The 17286-nt window shown below is 35.9% G+C and overlaps 3 protein-coding genes and 1 pseudogene across 5 annotated transcripts; 1 reads left to right on the forward strand and 3 right to left on the reverse strand.

Annotated features, from left to right (window-relative positions):
* The first annotated feature begins 669 nt into the window (after window positions 1-669).
* LOC114287104 (adenylosuccinate synthetase 2, chloroplastic-like) lies at window positions 670-3115 on the forward strand (annotated as a pseudogene). The gene is made up of 4 exons (XR_014330192.1): window positions 670-727; window positions 791-1478; window positions 1822-2133; window positions 2715-3115. The product of XR_014330192.1 is annotated as an adenylosuccinate synthetase 2, chloroplastic-like (transcript).
* Window positions 3116-4254: 1139 nt separating this feature from the next.
* Window positions 4255-5864, reverse strand: LOC114287087 (Integrase-type DNA-binding superfamily protein). The gene has a single exon (XM_028230366.2). It carries the CDS (start codon window positions 5603-5605, stop codon window positions 4679-4681), a length of 927 nt encoding a protein of 308 aa, XP_028086167.2. The 5' UTR covers window positions 5606-5864; the 3' UTR covers window positions 4255-4678.
* Window positions 5865-7420: 1556 nt separating this feature from the next.
* LOC114287086 (uncharacterized) lies at window positions 7421-12815 on the reverse strand. Of its 2 annotated transcripts, none has more exons than XM_028230365.2 (3): window positions 11949-12815; window positions 10387-10789; window positions 7421-7717 (listed from the first exon to the last, which is right to left on the reverse strand). In XM_028230365.2, the coding sequence occupies exons 1-2, from the start codon at window positions 12665-12667 to the stop codon at window positions 10522-10524; spliced, it is 987 nt and encodes a 328-aa protein (XP_028086166.1). In that variant the 5' UTR covers window positions 12668-12815; the 3' UTR covers window positions 7421-7717; window positions 10387-10521. The 2 variants fall into 2 exon arrangements, with proteins under 2 accessions (XP_028086166.1, XP_028086165.1); XM_028230364.2 differs by having other exon boundaries at window positions 10387-10804; window positions 11949-12792.
* A 2358-nt stretch (window positions 12816-15173) lies between these two features.
* On the reverse strand, window positions 15174-17236 carry LOC114287103 (uncharacterized). The gene is made up of 4 exons (XM_028230385.2): window positions 17112-17236; window positions 16039-16997; window positions 15581-15913; window positions 15174-15445 (listed from the first exon to the last, which is right to left on the reverse strand). Exons 1-4 carry the CDS (start codon window positions 17234-17236, stop codon window positions 15174-15176), a joined length of 1689 nt encoding a protein of 562 aa, XP_028086186.2.
* Between the last annotated feature and the right edge of the window lie 50 nt (window positions 17237-17286).

Below are 17286 nucleotides of genomic sequence, written 5' to 3' on the forward strand. Positions count from 1 at the left end.
CTATGTACTAGTTTATTAGGATGTGTTGCGTTGTGTTATGTTGTGTTGCGTTGCATTGCACCTTAATGCTTACTTGTACTTTTTATTGATGTGAAGAACCTTAGCTTATAATGTGAATGGTTGCTTTCTTTGGCTCACCACTTCCTCTTTATTAAGTGGACTGGCAGTATTGTTGCAATCCCATGTAGACATGGGTTTTGGAGCAGTCATTTCTCCAAAATTTGAATTGGAATGTGTTTGTGAAACTTTACTAATCTATGTTTCTCAGTTTTATCTTCTTTCTTCTTTTCCTTCAGTGTTGTGGATTTGAAAATAAAATAAAATATTGGAAAAACTAATATTTTAAATTAGCTTCTATGATGAAAAGGCACACTGACTTGTCCATCCACATTTGTTGAAAGAGGTGAAGTTGGAATGCAACTTGTTGATAGTGATCTTGCTCATGCTTGTAGAATAATGTCTGCTAGACGATGTGTCACATTATCTACAGCTGGGTTGTTTTGAAGATGCCAAAAACCTGGCCATCTAGTTTCGTTCAGCAAAAGCTGGATACAAGTTTAGTGTCACTTTGGTCCACCAGCTATGCAGCTTGTGAAAATGTGCTTGTGAACATTACTTTATTTGTAACCCTTGTACTGAACATTTTTTTTTTTTTTTTTCAAATAAAAAATGGTAATAGTGATTGTTATTATCAGCTGGCCTGATTTGTTGTTTCCTGAACACCTAGGTATCTGTACTTGCAGCATGTTTAGTCTGAAGCTTCAAAATATAATTTGATGTCTTGATGGAGCAAATGCTGGGCACACTGTTTACAATGCAGATGGCAAGAAGTTTGCCCTTCGCCTTGTTCCTTCGGGTATTCTGAATGAGAACACTCTGTGTTATTGGTAATGGCATTGTGGTGCATTTACCAGGATTGTTCAAAGAAATTGATGGCCTTGAATCAAATGGGATCTCCTGCAAAGAAAGGATATTGGTATCTGACTGACTGTGTTCACTTGTTATTTAATTTTCATCGAGTAGTTGATGGGCTTAGAGAATCTGAGCTAGCCAACTCCTTTATTGGCACTACCAAGAACGGCATTGGACCATGTTACTCTAGCAAAGTTATCTGGAATGGCATCAGAGTATGTGACCTGAGACATATGGACACTTTCCCTCAGAAGCTTGATCTGTTATTGTCAGAGGCAGCTTCAAGATTCCAAGGTTTTAAGCACAGCCCAGACATGCTTAGAGAAGAAGTTGAAAATTACAAGAGATTTGCCGAGAGGTTGGAACCCTTCATTGCTGATACTGTGTATGTCGTGAATGAATGCATTGCGCAAGAGAAGAAGATTTTGGTGGAAGGAGATCAGGCAACCATGCTGGACATTGACTTTGGAACCTACCCCTTCGTAACTTCCTCTAGTCCATCAGCAGGTGGAATCTGCACTGGTCTTGGCATTTTACCTAGAGTTGTTGGTGACCTAATCGGAGTGGTAAGTGGATTATTCTTGCATTTCTTTCTTCTCTCCAGGGTAAGAGAACAGTTTCTTCTCATTTTCCTTGCTGGTAAAAGTTGCAAATTTTATGAGGTTGGGCAATTTATCAATTTAATAAGGAAGTGTTGTAACTTGTTTTTGACCAAGTACAAGGTAGTTGATAGTAAGCAGTTGCCTCAGCTTGAACAGTAACCCTTGTGCTTTATTTCAAAGAACACATGCTTCTGGAATTCTTTTAACATATTGCAATGGCAAATAGAATTTTTGTGCTTGACATAATACTATGATATTGTTGGGTTGCATGGCCAGTTGTAGTTCCTAATGGATGTTTCCTGTGTAGGTTAAAGCATACACTACAAGAGTTGGTTTAGGTCCTTTCCCAACTGAAATCTTGCACAAAGGTGGTGGCCTACTTAGGTTTGCTGGGCAGGAGTTTGGCACAGTTACTGATCGTCCTTGTCGTTGTAGCTGGCTTGACATAGTTGCTCTACAGTACTGCTGTCGAATTAATGGATTTTATTCTCTCAATCTCACCAAACCTGATGTTTTGTCTGATTTTTCTGAAATTCAGTTGGGTGTATCTTACAAACACATTGATGGTTCACCAATCAAATCATTCCCAGCAGATCTTAGTGTTCTGGAGCAACTAAAGGCATGTATTTCTTTTTCATCCAAATATTCACTTTGATGTTGTTCTTAATGACTTATTCATAAGCTTCCATTGGTAGCTGTTTTGTACTTGGTGAAAGTCAAAACCTTGAACTATTAGCCCTCCAAATATGACTTTAAACTGAAGGTCCAAATGAAGGGAACACCTGTCATATGCAGGCATTGTTACCTTTTGTTTTCCATGCATTTGAAACCCTACAGTCTAACAAGGAATAAATTCATACATATACAACGGAACATTATAAAGTAACCCTTCTCCCCCCCCCCCCCCCCCCCCCCCCAACCCCCCCTGCAATAAATCTTTTTGGTCATACTGAATATTTTATAAAATTCAACTCTTTGTGATGGCTTACCCCAACACAACTGGGATTTAATTATTAATAAATAAATAGCTAAATAAAAACTGAGATTTAATAAAAATAGATAATGGGAAACAAAACTTAAAGAGTTAATAGAAAATAAATAAACAAAATTAACAAATAAATTCTAATTCTATTGGAAAGATAATCTAACAATTTATTCTCCCTGTGGCTTTGAATTAATGTGTATCTCACACTTGTGTAGGTGGAATATGAAGTTTTGCCTGGGTGGCAGTGTGATATTTCTTCTATCAGAAACTATTTTGATCTTCCGAAGGCAGCACGTCAATACATGGAAAGGATAGAAGAACTTGTTGGCATTCCCATCCATTATATAGGTGTTGGGCGACATGATGCCATTATATACAAATGATTTCTTGATTTCTCTGCTTGGATTTGTTCAATGGGTTTCTCATGTTCTCATTGGGAAGATAATGCTTCTAATATCAGAGAAATGCCCTGTGATTGGGATATATGTTTAGATAAAGAGAGAGTTTGAATTTGTTGACATGCATGGCTACTCTCCTTAGGTCCTCTGATTTGTAAGAATTGTATTGAACTATTTATATATATATATATATATATATCCCAACCATAGATTAGCTTATTTCTGTGCTCGTAGAGGACGCTTTTGGCTCTAGCAGTGACTGGAGGGCTTTAGTATGGTGACTTTCTATGTCACTTTTCACAATGAATATGGTAATATCTGTAACCATTGTAGCTTTAATTGTAATTTGTGTTTCTTTAGATGGCACCATTGACTTATGCTCGATAAATCTGTGGGAAGTGGAAAGCTTGCATCTACTTTTTGCAGTCAATTTCGTATCTTGATGTGGAAGCCAAAATTGATATAGTTGAGCTGATACATGTCATTATTATTGATAGGTCCCTTTCTATTGAATTATGGCCTGCTGATTCTTGTGAAATGGCAAATTACCCAATTCATTTTGATTTTGCTGTCGTTTCTTTAGAAGCAGATTTCTTGTACTATTATTCATGTTTCCTTGATTTTGTGCCATTCATCATGTGAAAGTGTTGCGGTGTTATATTTTGAAAATTATCAGAAGTCGCGTATTAGCACAGATGGTTCTTCTGGTGGATCATTTATCAGTGAGACAAATAGCTTAGGGCCAGGAGTAACCCGTACTTCTTACAAAAACACTTCATGGGTGCTGCTGGAATCCCGTTAGATTTTTTCTTTTCCTAGAAAAGAGTCCAAGTGTATAGTTTAACCCCATTATCTGTTGACAGAACCCTCACCACACCAAGAAAAATATACAACATATTTTAGTACTTCAACTATTGCTTTAAGATCTCAGTTTGATTCTCTTTAGAAAGAAAACGCTATGTTGATTAGATTCATGCATTAATTAACTCTTTTCTAATTGTGGGAGTGTCAAATTTGATTTATTTTGCATGCGGGTCCAGCTAAATTTAGGCGCATCATAAACGCGTGGAACGTGGCACCTTAAATTTTAGGGGTTGTATAAGCGTTTTCATCGAAATGTTTAAATTTTGCTTTAAACTTTTTCTCCTGGGGAATATTGTCTTTCTCACTAGCCGGTGCTCTACTATTTTTTAGTGATGCAGATTTTAGACCAGGAATTTAGTTCAGCTGCTGCCAGAGAATATCATCGTTTCCAGGTAAATCATAGTTGTCTACACTTTCTGGTTTCTAGTATTTTTAATTTTACAGTGCTTGCGATTCTTCAGCAAATTTGAATTCTAGTTAGACAAATAACTTCTTGATCAACAAAATTTTCAATCATATTAAGATTCACATTGACATCACACTGCAAGAGTAAATGGTGTTTTGTTTCGTAAAATGGTTCTCCAGCACATAACATAAATATAGATAGAAAAAATACAGCAAAGGTGTAAAATACAAATGAACTGTTGCTTCCAATGATCATAACCAGAAACATGTTCAATTTCCATCTGCTGCCACCATACTAGTACAATAAACTCTTCTCCCCTGCTGCTACTACTACTAGTGCAGAACATCCTCTCTCTCTCTCATTTAGTCAAAACTGATATCTCGTGTAAATTCTACGGCAGAACCTGCTAGTGACTAGATTAGAAACCAACTAAGACGTAACTACATTATGATTAGTCCTCATATTACATCTGGAAAGCTAAATCCCGCCCTTCAAAAATCAGGTGATCCTTTCAGAAGTTCCAAATGGAACCTGGGAAACAGAGTTCTTCTTCATGAATATCACAAACCTGGTAACTACTAGCTTCTGCTTCTTGATGGTCCTCTGTACCTCGCATCTCAATCAGCGTGTCCCAATTGAAACTGTTATCAGCAAAGGCCACAACACCACTATCGTCGTCGTCGTCGTCGTCTTCTTTCAGTGATGATTCAGGCATCACAATGCTTTCAGTGACATTGCTGCCATGTGAGGAACTCTCTTCTTTCAGTATGCCCATCTGCTGGAGGAACTCATGCAGGTCAATCTGAGGCTTCTCCTCGCGATGATGTCCTGATATTTTTTCAGATGAAATTTGTACATCTTTCACCATAGTAGTAGGTACTGAAGTTTCTAAGCAGTTTTTGTCATTATTGATGATCGGGTTTTTAGTTTTTGAATAACAGGAAGAAGATGAGGCAGTAGAAGATGAGTGGTTAAGGATCCGATTTTTCTCAAGTTCTTGGAGCTTTTGATGAATGACATGTACATTGGGTTGGGCATTTAGATTGAGCCACCCTGTGGCAGTGGGAGTGGGAGTGGGAGTGGGAGTGGGATGAAACATGGAGACAAAGTTGTTGGAGGGAAACCAGTTGAACTTGTGGGATTTGGATTTGATTAAAGGGTTGAAGTTTGATTGAAGATGGGGTAGGTTGAGGTAAGCATCTGGCCCATATAACCTCCTGGCGGCTTCGTCATAGGCCATGGCAGCTTCTTCGGCAGTGGCAAAAGAACCCAACCAAAGTCTGGTCCTCTTCTTGGGCTCTCTGATTTCAGCCACCCACTTGCCCCAGGTTCTTTGACGAACTCCACGGTACTCACAGGTAGCATTCTGAGGCCCACCTTTCCCTCTTGGAGGGCCTTTTTTCCATGGTTTTATTAGACTTCTCTTGCAATTTTCCATGTTAGCTTTTTTGCCTTTAGCCAAAATGCTAAATAAGTGAGTGAGGTGTGGTGTGGTGTGGTGTGGTGTGGTGTGTAAGTAGAGGGGACAGTGGAGAGTAGTAGTAGTAGTGGGGAGTGGTTAGAATAGGTGGAAGGCGCGGGATATATATATATATACGCATAGAGAGTGCAGTTTGGTTTTAAATGTTGTCACGGTTGGAGATAGTTCTCAAGCGCATGTGACCGTTGGGATTAGTATGTATGTAGTAGTGGTAGTATTAGTCTTCATTATATAATTAAAAATATTAGATGATTAAAATTAGAATACAAAAAGTGTACTGCGTCACTTAAATTTATTTGTAAGTGTGGTGGACATCACATTTGAGATAAAAAGATAAATCTAAGCAATAGCATCACAAAAATGCACTTTTTGTTTGGTATATTGGAGGTCATAGCCTAGAGAAGATTGAAGTCTTGCTTATAGCAAGATTTGAAATACTATTCTCTTAATTTCTAATGAGGTGCAAAAATTCTGACCAATTAGACTTGCCTTTAGTTAGTTAATGTTTTCACAATTTGCATGACTAAAAAGAAGGTTTTAATTGGATGAATGTTTTCAAATGAGAGGATTTGATGTTGAATTATATACATATATATATATAAGATTAAGTTATTATAGGTGAATTGAGAAATTAAAAGGGAAGATAAGTTAGAGACCGAAAAAATATATATTGTATTTTAAATAAATACTTTATATTGTTATTTTAAAATTATCATGACATTCCAATTTAATTTTGAAATTCATATCTAAGTCATCCTATTTAAATTTGAGTTATTCTCATTAAATGAAGTGTAAATCCTTTCATTTTAAATCCATCCATAAACCGGTATATGGCAATGGCATGGATTGAATAAGATATAATGGCAAAACAAGAACTTTATATAATTGGATAAGAATTATATGATATAATTGCTTCTTCTTCTTCTTCTTCTTTTTTTTAATCATAATAATGTGCTAGGCTTTAGAAGCTTACGCTGCTGGTAGAGAGGAGCTGTATTAAGTTGTTACACCGACCTCGGTTCCTACCCTTTTGGCAGTAAATTTGTATTTGTGAGAGAGAGGGTGGTGGTTGAGATTTTTTACTACATATCATATCATATCATATATAAAAGAGCTAGTGGACTTAAGACTTTGGATTCACAAAATGAACTGATTGCGTTAAATGAACTCTTCACACTCTCTTCCTAGGATTCTCTACTAGTGGTGTGGTCTCTTGCATCTACAATGAAAATGATCTTCACAAACACATACGTAGAGAGAGAGAGAGAGAGAGAGAGAGAGAGTGTGTGCATGGGAGAAAGGTGATGGATGGGGGGGAATACCAGCAGGTATCAGGTGGTGAATGTCAGTAAAGCATGTGAGTAAGTAAATTTGAGCTCGTGAAATTCAAAAATGTTTTGAGGTGGCTCCTCCCTCTCCCCTCCTTAATTACCCTTCCCAATTAAAAACACATACTCTCCCACTCTCCAAAAGACGCTACGTTTACGATTTACTTCTTATCATGTGCATGCCATTTAAATATGACACATTCTATGACCCATTCAATTGTGAAATTTAGCGTCTACCATTTTCCTATGTCATCTAATTTAAATGAGTTCATATATATATATATATATATATATTCTTCGCATTGTCTCGCCCATATCATCATAACCCATGCAAGTGACCTAAATCTGAGTGGATATGGGCATGTTTCTTCATACTTACAGGCAGCTGTGACAAGAAGAACCATCATAAACCCATATAGGCAATATACAAACACGACAAGGTATCTTTCCAATTATAGGTTTTAGGATTTGGAATTATTTATTTCTGGATAATATGATCATCTATCACCCTCAAATGTAATTTTAAAGGCATATATGGATATGATGCTTTAATCAGAGTCATCAGTAGCACAAAAATTTCAACTTCCTTCCATCTCAAGGGTTTGTACATGTAAAATGACTTTTTCATGCGCCTTAGGCTTATTTCCCACCACAAAGCTACGGATCGCTTAAATACACGCTTTTTTTGAACAAGAAATAACCCACGAGTTGACAGAACAATCTTTGCACTTGCTTCCACCACCTGCAATAAAAATAATGATTTTTTCAAGGCAAAATTGTTGTGTTAATCTCTAAAGAAAATAATGGTGCTATTATAACAATGGATATACCCATTTATTATGAACGATATCTAGCAAAGCTCGTGTAAAAGATAAAGTAACATTTCATAGATTAAGAAAGAAATTGCCACAAAATCCACCATATGTAGGTAGATAAATATGTATGTGTTCATATATATCAGTCTCACTAGCAGCCATCACTGATATTTGGTGGAGGGCAAAAACAGGAATATCAACTAAGAGTGACTACATTAATATCTACCATAGTTAAACTAGCCATTCAAATTTCATATATCCCATTTGACATCAGACTATGCAATGATGATTTAACAAGAAGATGCAAGCTGTATATAAATCATTCAAACCTACTTAATTTAGTCCTAACTTCTATTCCATTGAAATTTCTATACAGATCATCATCAAACAGAATTTATGAATCAAACCAAATTGTGGCTCCTAATCATGTCTAACAATTAGAGAAAATAGATTAATTGGCAAGCTTACCATAAGGGCTTTCAGACAGAAGCAAAACCTGGACACACCCTAAATAAAAACAAAACCTTTAATGTGGTTTTTGGCTTTAGAATCATTTGTTACATTTCCCTGCTTGGTAAAACAATGACCTCTTTTCCACGCATTAACTAATTACCCTTGGAAGAGCCTTTGCTCAACCTTTACTAAACAGAAATGTGTTGAACCAAAATCACTAAATTTTGGACCATTATCAACTTCTAACTTGGTATTGGAGAAGTGATGTTCTGAGAAAACAGGTAATGCTCGTTCAATCAAGCTTTTCTCCTCAGCCAAACATAAGACATCACAATCAGGGGAAAGCACAGGTCAGATAGATGAGATACTTTAATGAGAAAGAATTTGGTTCAGACAAGCCAAATCTTGTAATCTCATAAATGAGTGGGATTGTGGGAGAGGTGTGGATGGATATATCCGTTACTCATCAAATAGATCCTCTCATTTAAGATCAAGGATTGGCCTAATAGATGAGGTATTCCCTTACCATGTGTAATGTTCAATTGGAATCCTGACGCAGGTTCACTATTCATGGCTATTATCTTGACAGCAAAGAAAATTCCAACCCACTTCTTTAATTTTATCCTAGTTGACACTAATTAGACATTAGAAGTACAATGATCTCAGCATTCCCATAAAATATTCATTATTTTTATGGTAGGTCCTGTATTTCACATGCCTAATCCTGTTATGTTCTTTATAGGGAATTCCAACATCAGGGAGCCATTCACCTTACTGGTGCTAATAAGAAGTTTTACACCACAAGCAATTAAGCAAAAAGTTGCAGAATATAAAAATAATCTTTAGAAGATTGTGTGCACAACTCAAATGAATCATTCACTAGATAATGTACCATACCCTAAAATAAAGCATTAACCCAACATTTAGTGTCTACCTATGCCAAACTATGTTCCGTTTAGCCTCTACTTGAGCCAACTCTGTTCCAATTGGGAGCCACCTCAATACAAATTGCTAGTGTTTGACAATTGACTCCATGCATGTGGCATCATGAAAGCCTCTAGTGCCACCAAGTTGACATGTGTTAGAACTCATAATTTGATCATTTAAATATGGTTCATTGGGATTCATGTCTTATGGACAATTTTCAATTGCTAGAGAAAGAATCTTAAGCCAGTGCAAGTCATTTAAGTGTCTGATTAAGCCAAACATCCTTATCACTCGCAAAGTTCAATGTTCATAACACTCAAAAAAATTCAGTTTTCAACCACAAAACCTTGCATAATCACATCCAAAAAACATATCCCCTTTCCTTGCCTATTAGATTTCAATTCAACCATTAAAACCCCAAATTATTCACTTTTAGTCCCTTGAATAGCACCTCTCCTCTTCCAGTCACTGTTCACAATCTTCTTCTCGGGTTACTGTTCACAATCCTCCAAAATTGCACTTTTCAACAACAAAACCCTATATATTCACATCCAAATCAATCATATCCTCTTTCCTTGCCAATTGTATTCCAATTCAACAATTAAAACCCTAAATTATTCAAATTTAGGCCCTTACATAGCCTGCATTCCAAAAATTCAGCAAGACTTCTAAAATCAACCCAAATATCAAATCTAAAATCAACCTTCTTCTCCCTCATAAACGAATCTTTCTACAACCAAAATCCACCACAATTCCTACTGTAGCTGTTTGGTTCAGCTTATTTGAGCTACTTATAGCTTCTTTTTTTTATTCTGGGAGTTTTCTGCCAAATTGTTGTGCAGCTTGTGCTTATAACTTATTAGGCATAAATAGCTTAAATACGTTGTAAAGAAATGATTATCTAAAAGTTGGGAGAGGGGTGCTTTTGACTTATGATTTCTAATTATCAACTTCTAGCTTACAATAAGTTGCACCAAACAGGCCCATTGTAGGTAGCAATACCCGAATATCCCTAAAACTATCCACCATCACCAACTCAAATACCTTCTTGAATTCAATCTACCATCATAATTTTGAAACTTTTTTAATGAGCAATAATACAATTCTTATTGAAGCAATGAGAATTTCATTCCACATGCTAAAAGGTTGAGGCAAAAAGCAGAGCAAGATAAAAAAAAAAAGTACAAAATGGAGAAATCAATATATAATGAGGTACCTTCAATAGGCAAAAAGTTTATTTTCCTTTCCAGGCAAAAGTCCATGTTCCATCCCAATCTCATTCTTGCTGATGTCTGTTCCATCCGCTTCATGAATACTATACAAAGCAATCTCTACCAAAGTGCCCAAAGCCTTAAACAGTGTTGCCCACTTTGCTTTCAACTGTACCAACAAGTGTCTTCTGTGCCGCTTTCCTTTTGGATTGGATTTGTCGGACATATTCTGCAACTACGACATGGAACTTGGGAGCAAGCTTGCTTGTAGAAGTGACATTAAGACCAGCCTTCCTCAAAGCCCTTGTAACATGTTTTTCAGCCTTTTGTAAATGAAGCGGGCAGAGAGAAGGAACAGTGGATCTTAATATTGGTTTCATACAAAGAGTAGGCGGTCCAGTCGGAGAACTGTACAGCAGATTACTGTTCAATTAGGAAATATATCCAATTTTATTAATCACATATTATGTCTAAAGAATATAAGTTGTGTTGCCACCTCTTGGCATCAAATAGGCCAAGTGTCATGTTGTGGGGGTGGGTGGTGTTGTCTGATGCAGGTAACTGATGGCAAGTATAGCAACCTCCATATATAAATGTGACACAAAAACAATGTCCAACACACATCAAAATAAGCACCAAAATTGAACTATGTCAATCTGGCACCTCAAAAAAAACTGGAAATCCCACTCTGTATCAGGGTTGCCCTTCAAATTTTAATGTCTCATGTAATGGGCCCTCAAGGCCTCGTTTGGGAACAGGCTAATTTAGTAACTTTTTGGCTATTTGGCTAAAAAGGTAGGTAAAAAAAATTGTATGTTTGGGATGACTTTTTGGCTAATTACGAAAAGATGTGCAAAAAGTAGAGAGAAAAGAGAATCTTTGACTTTTTGGTATGGGCTGTTGGCTTTTTGGCTAATTTAGTAACTTTTTGGCTAATTGACTAAAATAGCCTCTTGCCAAACGAGGCCTTAATATAGTATCTTGTTAAAAAGCCATTGGTAACCACATGCTTAAAAAACTTTGCGATAAACAAGGAATATAGTTTAATATATCGTATGGTGGGCATCTCATGTTAAAAAACCATTGGTAACCATGTGTTTGAAAAAACCGTTAGATTACTAGATTGGATAGAAATCATATTAAACCAAAAAAGTAAAAATCTGTTAAATAAAAGAGATTGGTTTCTAATGTGAATTCTTATAGTCTTTTAAAGGTAAGGTTTGTGGGTCAAAGAACCTTGAGTAATATTCAAATGGTTATGTAGATAATTATATATGCTTATGAGAAGTGAGTAACATGTCTCATCGCCGAATTTATAAACCAAACATGAGAAAGTCTTTCTCTTCATTTATTTATCACCAAATTAACCCATTCCAAGCCCAGCCCCACCTAACGCCCTGGGACTGACGGACCAACAACAAGTAATAGCCCTTCTTCTTAGGGCTAGGAAATTCATCTAGCAATTTAAATCAAATCACGAAATTTACAGTGAAAATTAACAATAATCTTGACAAAAGATGAGAGAGAGAGAGAGAGAGAGAGAGAGAGAGAGAGAGAGAAGCCAAACCTCTTGGTTACGTAGGTGCAGCCCTTGTAGAGCTCCTGCTTGGCATCGGACAGTATATGTGAATGACAAAACCTGGTGAGGGCCATCGCCTTCATCTTGCAACCATGTACCTCGCACCGATTTGCATTCCCATTGGAGCCCAACCCTAACCCTAACCCTAACCCTAGCCCTAATTTACCATTGTTAAGTGGATGTTGAATGTCATCTGGGATGATGGTGGTTCCGTAGTTGTTACTGTGATTGCGATTGAGACTGTGAAGAATGTCCTCGTCCTCAAGGAAGGGGCTCTTGCCGTAGTCCCAGTAGTAGTCTCTGTACTTGAGCTTGAGGTCCTCCATGAGAGACCAGTAATGGTCTCTGTAGATCTTGGATAGTTGCTTGAGGCGGCGTGAGCGGCGCTTGAGGACCTCAGGGCGAGTGAGGAACTGGGACCTGGACAAGGCTGAGTCGGAGTCGGAGTCGTCGGAGTCGGATCCATCGATGGCTATTTCCATAGGCGTAGCAGCAGAAGAGGAAGACGCAATGTTATTGTTATTGTTATTGTTGCTGGGCTCGGCCATATCTGATGAAGAATCAACAACGCGAAGTCGAAGAGAGGAGTTAGGGTTAGGGTTTTTGTCCTCAATGGGGTTAGGGTTGGGGTTTATGGAATTAGGGGGGATTTGGGAATGAAGAGAGAGACGGTGATTATGACTAAAATGATTGCTCGCAGATGCCATCTCCGTCTTCGAATTGCATTTGGCAACACCACACTACACTACACCACTACACAGTAACACAACACTGGAATATAAGAGAAGAGAGACAGACCGGGCAACCATGAACAAACAAACGCTGGCATGTTTAGGATGTGGCTTTTTTAAAGTCATTAAAAATTATTAAAAAAATCAATAATTTATATCAAAAAATTAATGATTTTTTTTGAAAAATGCGGCAGACCCCACCAAAACCGACCCCCAGTGACCCCCAGTGCCACGTGGCACTGGGTGATTGGAAGGAAAGAAAAAAAAAAAAAAAAAAAAAAAGAAACTGGCCAATGGGGTTGAGCTGGGGGTGCTGGGGGTGCCCCCAGCTGGGGGTCCCTAGCACATCTGATTTTTTTTATATATATATTTTTTCATAAAAAATTAAAATATCATTTTAAATATATTAATTTTTTACATCTTATTTTAACTAAAAAATTTAAAAATTATTATAAAAAAAAAAAAAAGAAGTGGAGTCGTTGCTGTTTCTCGTTCCGAAAAACGGGGCTATCCCTATCTTTAAAATAATTAGCGACTGAGCACACGCGATATATGTGCAAACTCGTTTAAAATTATAATATGATTTTGATATTATTTTTTCTAATAATATACATATAAATAATTATGTACAATATAACATTTGATATTAACGTATTTGATAAATAAAATATATGCACATTAAAATATGTACACATCTTTTAAAAATTACAATATTTACTAATCTTAACTAAAAAAACTGTACAATAAAAATTTATATAAAATCTAAATTTGGTAACATGAGACTGGAGATCTTGCAAATCCTGCAAAACAAAATATAAGATATATGTAAAAATTAGTTTGCTAATAGTATACATTGATTAAATTAAAATTTTACGTTCTTAAAGTGAGCCATAATTATACATATGCATATTTTAATTAATAGAGTACAATAATAAGTTTGGTTTTATAATTGGTTTTATTATGTATAAAGACACAAAAGGTAATTATTGTCTTAATTTTTTATAAACAAAATCTAAAAATTAAAAACTTACATATTGATATAGATTGACATAGTCCATATCAAATGTTACGTTCAATAATCTCTTCAAATTGTTTTGATGCAATTTTTGCCATAGATCTATGACAACATTAAACTACAAAAAATAAGATGGAATTGACCAAAAATGAAGTACGTAACTTTAATTATACATACAAACCTATAAGTAGATTATCTTGTAACAATGTTGCACGTATCTTTATAAGCTCTCAATTTTTGTATCATTCGTTGCCTATAAAACTGAGGAAAAATATCTCACTTCATTGTAAGTTGATTGTTTGACAAATTTATAAAATCTAAAATTAATTTGTAATTTCACAAATATGAATATATGGAGCATAGTAGTAAACTTCATAAGACTTGATTTTTTACCACATGTATGTTCATATTGTCTTTGCTGCATATACTTGCTCTATCATATATGATAAGATTTTTGTAAAAAGATTACAACAACTATTAGCAAATGTAACATATTGAAATTATTCATATAAAATGCCGCAAACACATTATCATACCGATGTTGTCGTTGCCTCAAAAGCTCTTACACAATTAATTTTCCCAATTGTTTTTTATCAACTTTAATAGAGACCTTCCATCTAATACTGTATATGGAGAACTGTTTGACCTACATTAATTTAAAAGGTATAGTCAAACTCAAAATATATGCGAATATTGTCAGATTAAATAGCCAAAATTTTACAAACATTATTTTTTGAACATAAGTGAAGCCAATACCTGATTTTTAACTTTCTTATCTGTAACCATAATTGACTCCTCTTGATAATTCTCCCAAAGCTAAAGTAGCTTTATTTTTTCAAGTATTCCCACAATCAATAATTATATGAAGATATATTATAAGTATATTAATTGTAGATTAAAAAAATGACATAATATAAGCTCAATAAGAACATATTTGGTACGTACCTCCTTTATCAATAATTTGGTAACAAAACGTCTTTGTAGACTACATTGCATGTATACACTCCTTCTTCACTATTAATTGAACCCCTTTTAACGAAGACTTTCGTTGTCTGATCTGACACCCCTCAAGATAAAGCAACATATAGTTGCCCATGACTAAATACATGATTTGAAAGGTAAATTCCCACATGTGGAATTGTTTGACCTTGTGATTTATTTATCATCAAAGCAAAACTAAGGCAAACTGGAAATTGTGTGTGAGTCATTTCAAATGGAAATTTTAAGTTTTCCAGTGCCTTTAATGGAATGCGATGCAGGAAAACTCTTGTGCCTTTGAAATGTCCTGTTAAAATCTCTGAATCTATGAAATTATCGTTCAAAGCTCGACACAGTAGCCTGGGGCCATTGCACAAATCAAAAGAAGGGTCAAGATTCCTCAAAAGCATAATTGGGGCTCTAACTTTCAAAATGTGGAGGCATTCCTCCTGGTGAAATGGAATTTAAAAACTCTTGTTAATACAAATTTTAGATATCATTTTCAACTTTATCAAATGAGTGGTACACTTTTAATTCTCCCAGAAATCTCTGAATGATTTTCTCATTGAGCTTGTCGACATTTTCATTCCGAGGAGTTATTATGCCCCTACTAATCATATACTCAGCGTCAAAAGAATGGTTTCTGATATCAGGATAAATTTCTTCTAATAGTCGAACTATTGATTCTTCGTCATTCCATAGTATTGCCATCGATGTTGGTACATTGATCATTTCATCTATAATGGTAGGTTGTACACCATCTCCAACAGATAAAAGAAATTCACCAAATTATTGGTCATTTATAGAGCGCATGTTTTGCTTTAAACAAATTATTTGAATGTGACTCCAGAGAGGTGATTTGACTATTGATGCAACAATAGTTTCAACTTTTGTACCTTTAGGAACAACTGGAAGTACTTGTTGAAAATCATTACCAAACACCATAATTTTGCCACCAAATGGATAATCAATACTAGTGATGTCTATGAGTGTTCGATTCAAAGCTTCAAAAGCATAATGATTTGTCATTATAGCTTCATCCCAAATGATGACTGTTGCACGTCTAATCAATTTTACCAAATCTGATTGTTTAGTAATGGAACACACGGACGAAGCCTCTGGATTTAATGGGATCTTAAATCTTGAATGGGTTGTCCTTCCACCAGGTAAAAGTATAGCTGCAATTCCAGAAGTTGCTGTTACAATGGCAATTCGACCTTGACTTCTCACTGAGGCCAATAGTGCACGTTATAAATATGTCTTTCCAATTCCTCCTGGGCCATCCACAAAGAAGATTGCACCAGTATTGCATTCCATAGCTCCATGATTGAATTAAATGCTAAGTGTTGATCACTATTTAATGTGGCAATAGAATTTAAGTCTTTTTGAGGAGTTACAATGGAAAGCTCATCTTGTATGACCTTTGGAACTGTTGAATTATCATCCAAATTCATTGTCATCTCAGGCAAATCGTATTCTGATATGTTCTTATAATGCTGTAGCAGGAGACAGTTTATATCTTGCAGGGTTTTGTTAAGGATATACGTATTATTCATACTGTTTGTAGATATGTAATCTTCAATCAAGTAAGGATAAATTCCATCCCACAAACTTCGCACCCCTGTTGGCACACAGTAAACCAAAATTGTAACGAACAATCTCCTTAAAGTTGATGGCATGTGCATAGTTGCAGCTTCTAACAAACATTGTCCTATGCTATCATCATGCTCTAACAAACCATGATGTTCAGCTGCTTGTTTAAAAGTTGGGTACGCAATTCCATTAATCATTAACAAATGATCAAATGATTTTGGTCTTCGGATATGATTGAGTAAAATTCTCAGGTAAAATCTCTCCCCTTCTGATGGTGAAATTGTGTAAATTCTACCAATTACTCTTTGATGGTTCAATCTCAACTGCCAAATCTTTGCACTGTTGCACCATTTATAGTGTTGCGGGATCTCTCGATATAAGTACCGATTTGTAGTTTCATCATCAACATTTAATTGAAAGAATTGGGTAAGCATTATTCTGGAATAATACTCATCGCCTAAAACATTTGTGATGTCTTGGAATGTATAAAACCTCGCTTGCTGCTTATTTGGTAAGTGTATTTGGATGCGTTCTACGCTAGGAGTCATTTTGGTCATTGGGAATTTGAATATTTTCCACAATGCTTCTGGAGCACAAACCCATCTTCCGTCTATGAACCGTTGTATTTCATCATAATTAAGACCTTGACAAACTTCTAGTGCAACACAGTCAGGCCCTTTATAAACATATTTGTATAAATACTTCACACTTGTAACACTACTGCAAATTTCAAGATTGATATAACAATCATATTTCAAGAGCAACCATGGGTTGTACGAAATGACCTAACTATTATCCACCAAGACACTTGGATTGCTCTCTAAAGGAACTGACTCTCCTTCTCTTCTTCGATAAACAGGATATGAATCGTTTCCCAGTGCAGTAATTGAAGAAAATGGATTTGGGAAACGTCTTTTGCATCGGCCATTTGTCATACACGGGGACCGTTCATTGTACATTCCACATGGGTCATGTATCATGTGTTTTAGAACTACACTGTATAATCTAG

This window comes from Camellia sinensis, chromosome 1, assembly GCF_055761805.1.
Source record: "Camellia sinensis isolate YWXY chromosome 1, ASM5576180v1, whole genome shotgun sequence".
In the NCBI taxonomy this organism is placed as follows: domain Eukaryota; kingdom Viridiplantae; phylum Streptophyta; class Magnoliopsida; order Ericales; family Theaceae; genus Camellia; species Camellia sinensis.

Coding starts and splice junctions, on each gene's coding strand:
- LOC114287086 (XM_028230364.2), bottom strand. CDS start 12,667: ATGGCATCTGCGAGCAATCATTTTAGTCATAATCACCGTCTCTCTCTT. Junction 10,805..11,948: donor TGCACCTACGTAACCAAGAG/GTTTGGCTTCTC, acceptor CTAATTGAACAG/TAATCTGCTGTACAGTTCTC.
- LOC114287087 (XM_028230366.2), bottom strand. CDS start 5,605: ATGGAAAATTGCAAGAGAAGTCTAATAAAACCATGGAAAAAAGGCCCT.
- LOC114287103 (XM_028230385.2), bottom strand. CDS start 17,236: ATGTACAATGAACGGTCCCCGTGTATGACAAATGGCCGATGCAAAAGA. Junction 16,998..17,111: donor TATCGAAGAAGAGAAGGAGA/GTCAGTTCCTTT, acceptor TGAAATTTGCAG/TAGTGTTACAAGTGTGAAGT. Junction 15,446..15,580: donor ACTTCCAGTTGTTCCTAAAG/GTACAAAAGTTG, acceptor TATCTGTTGGAG/ATGGTGTACAACCTACCATT.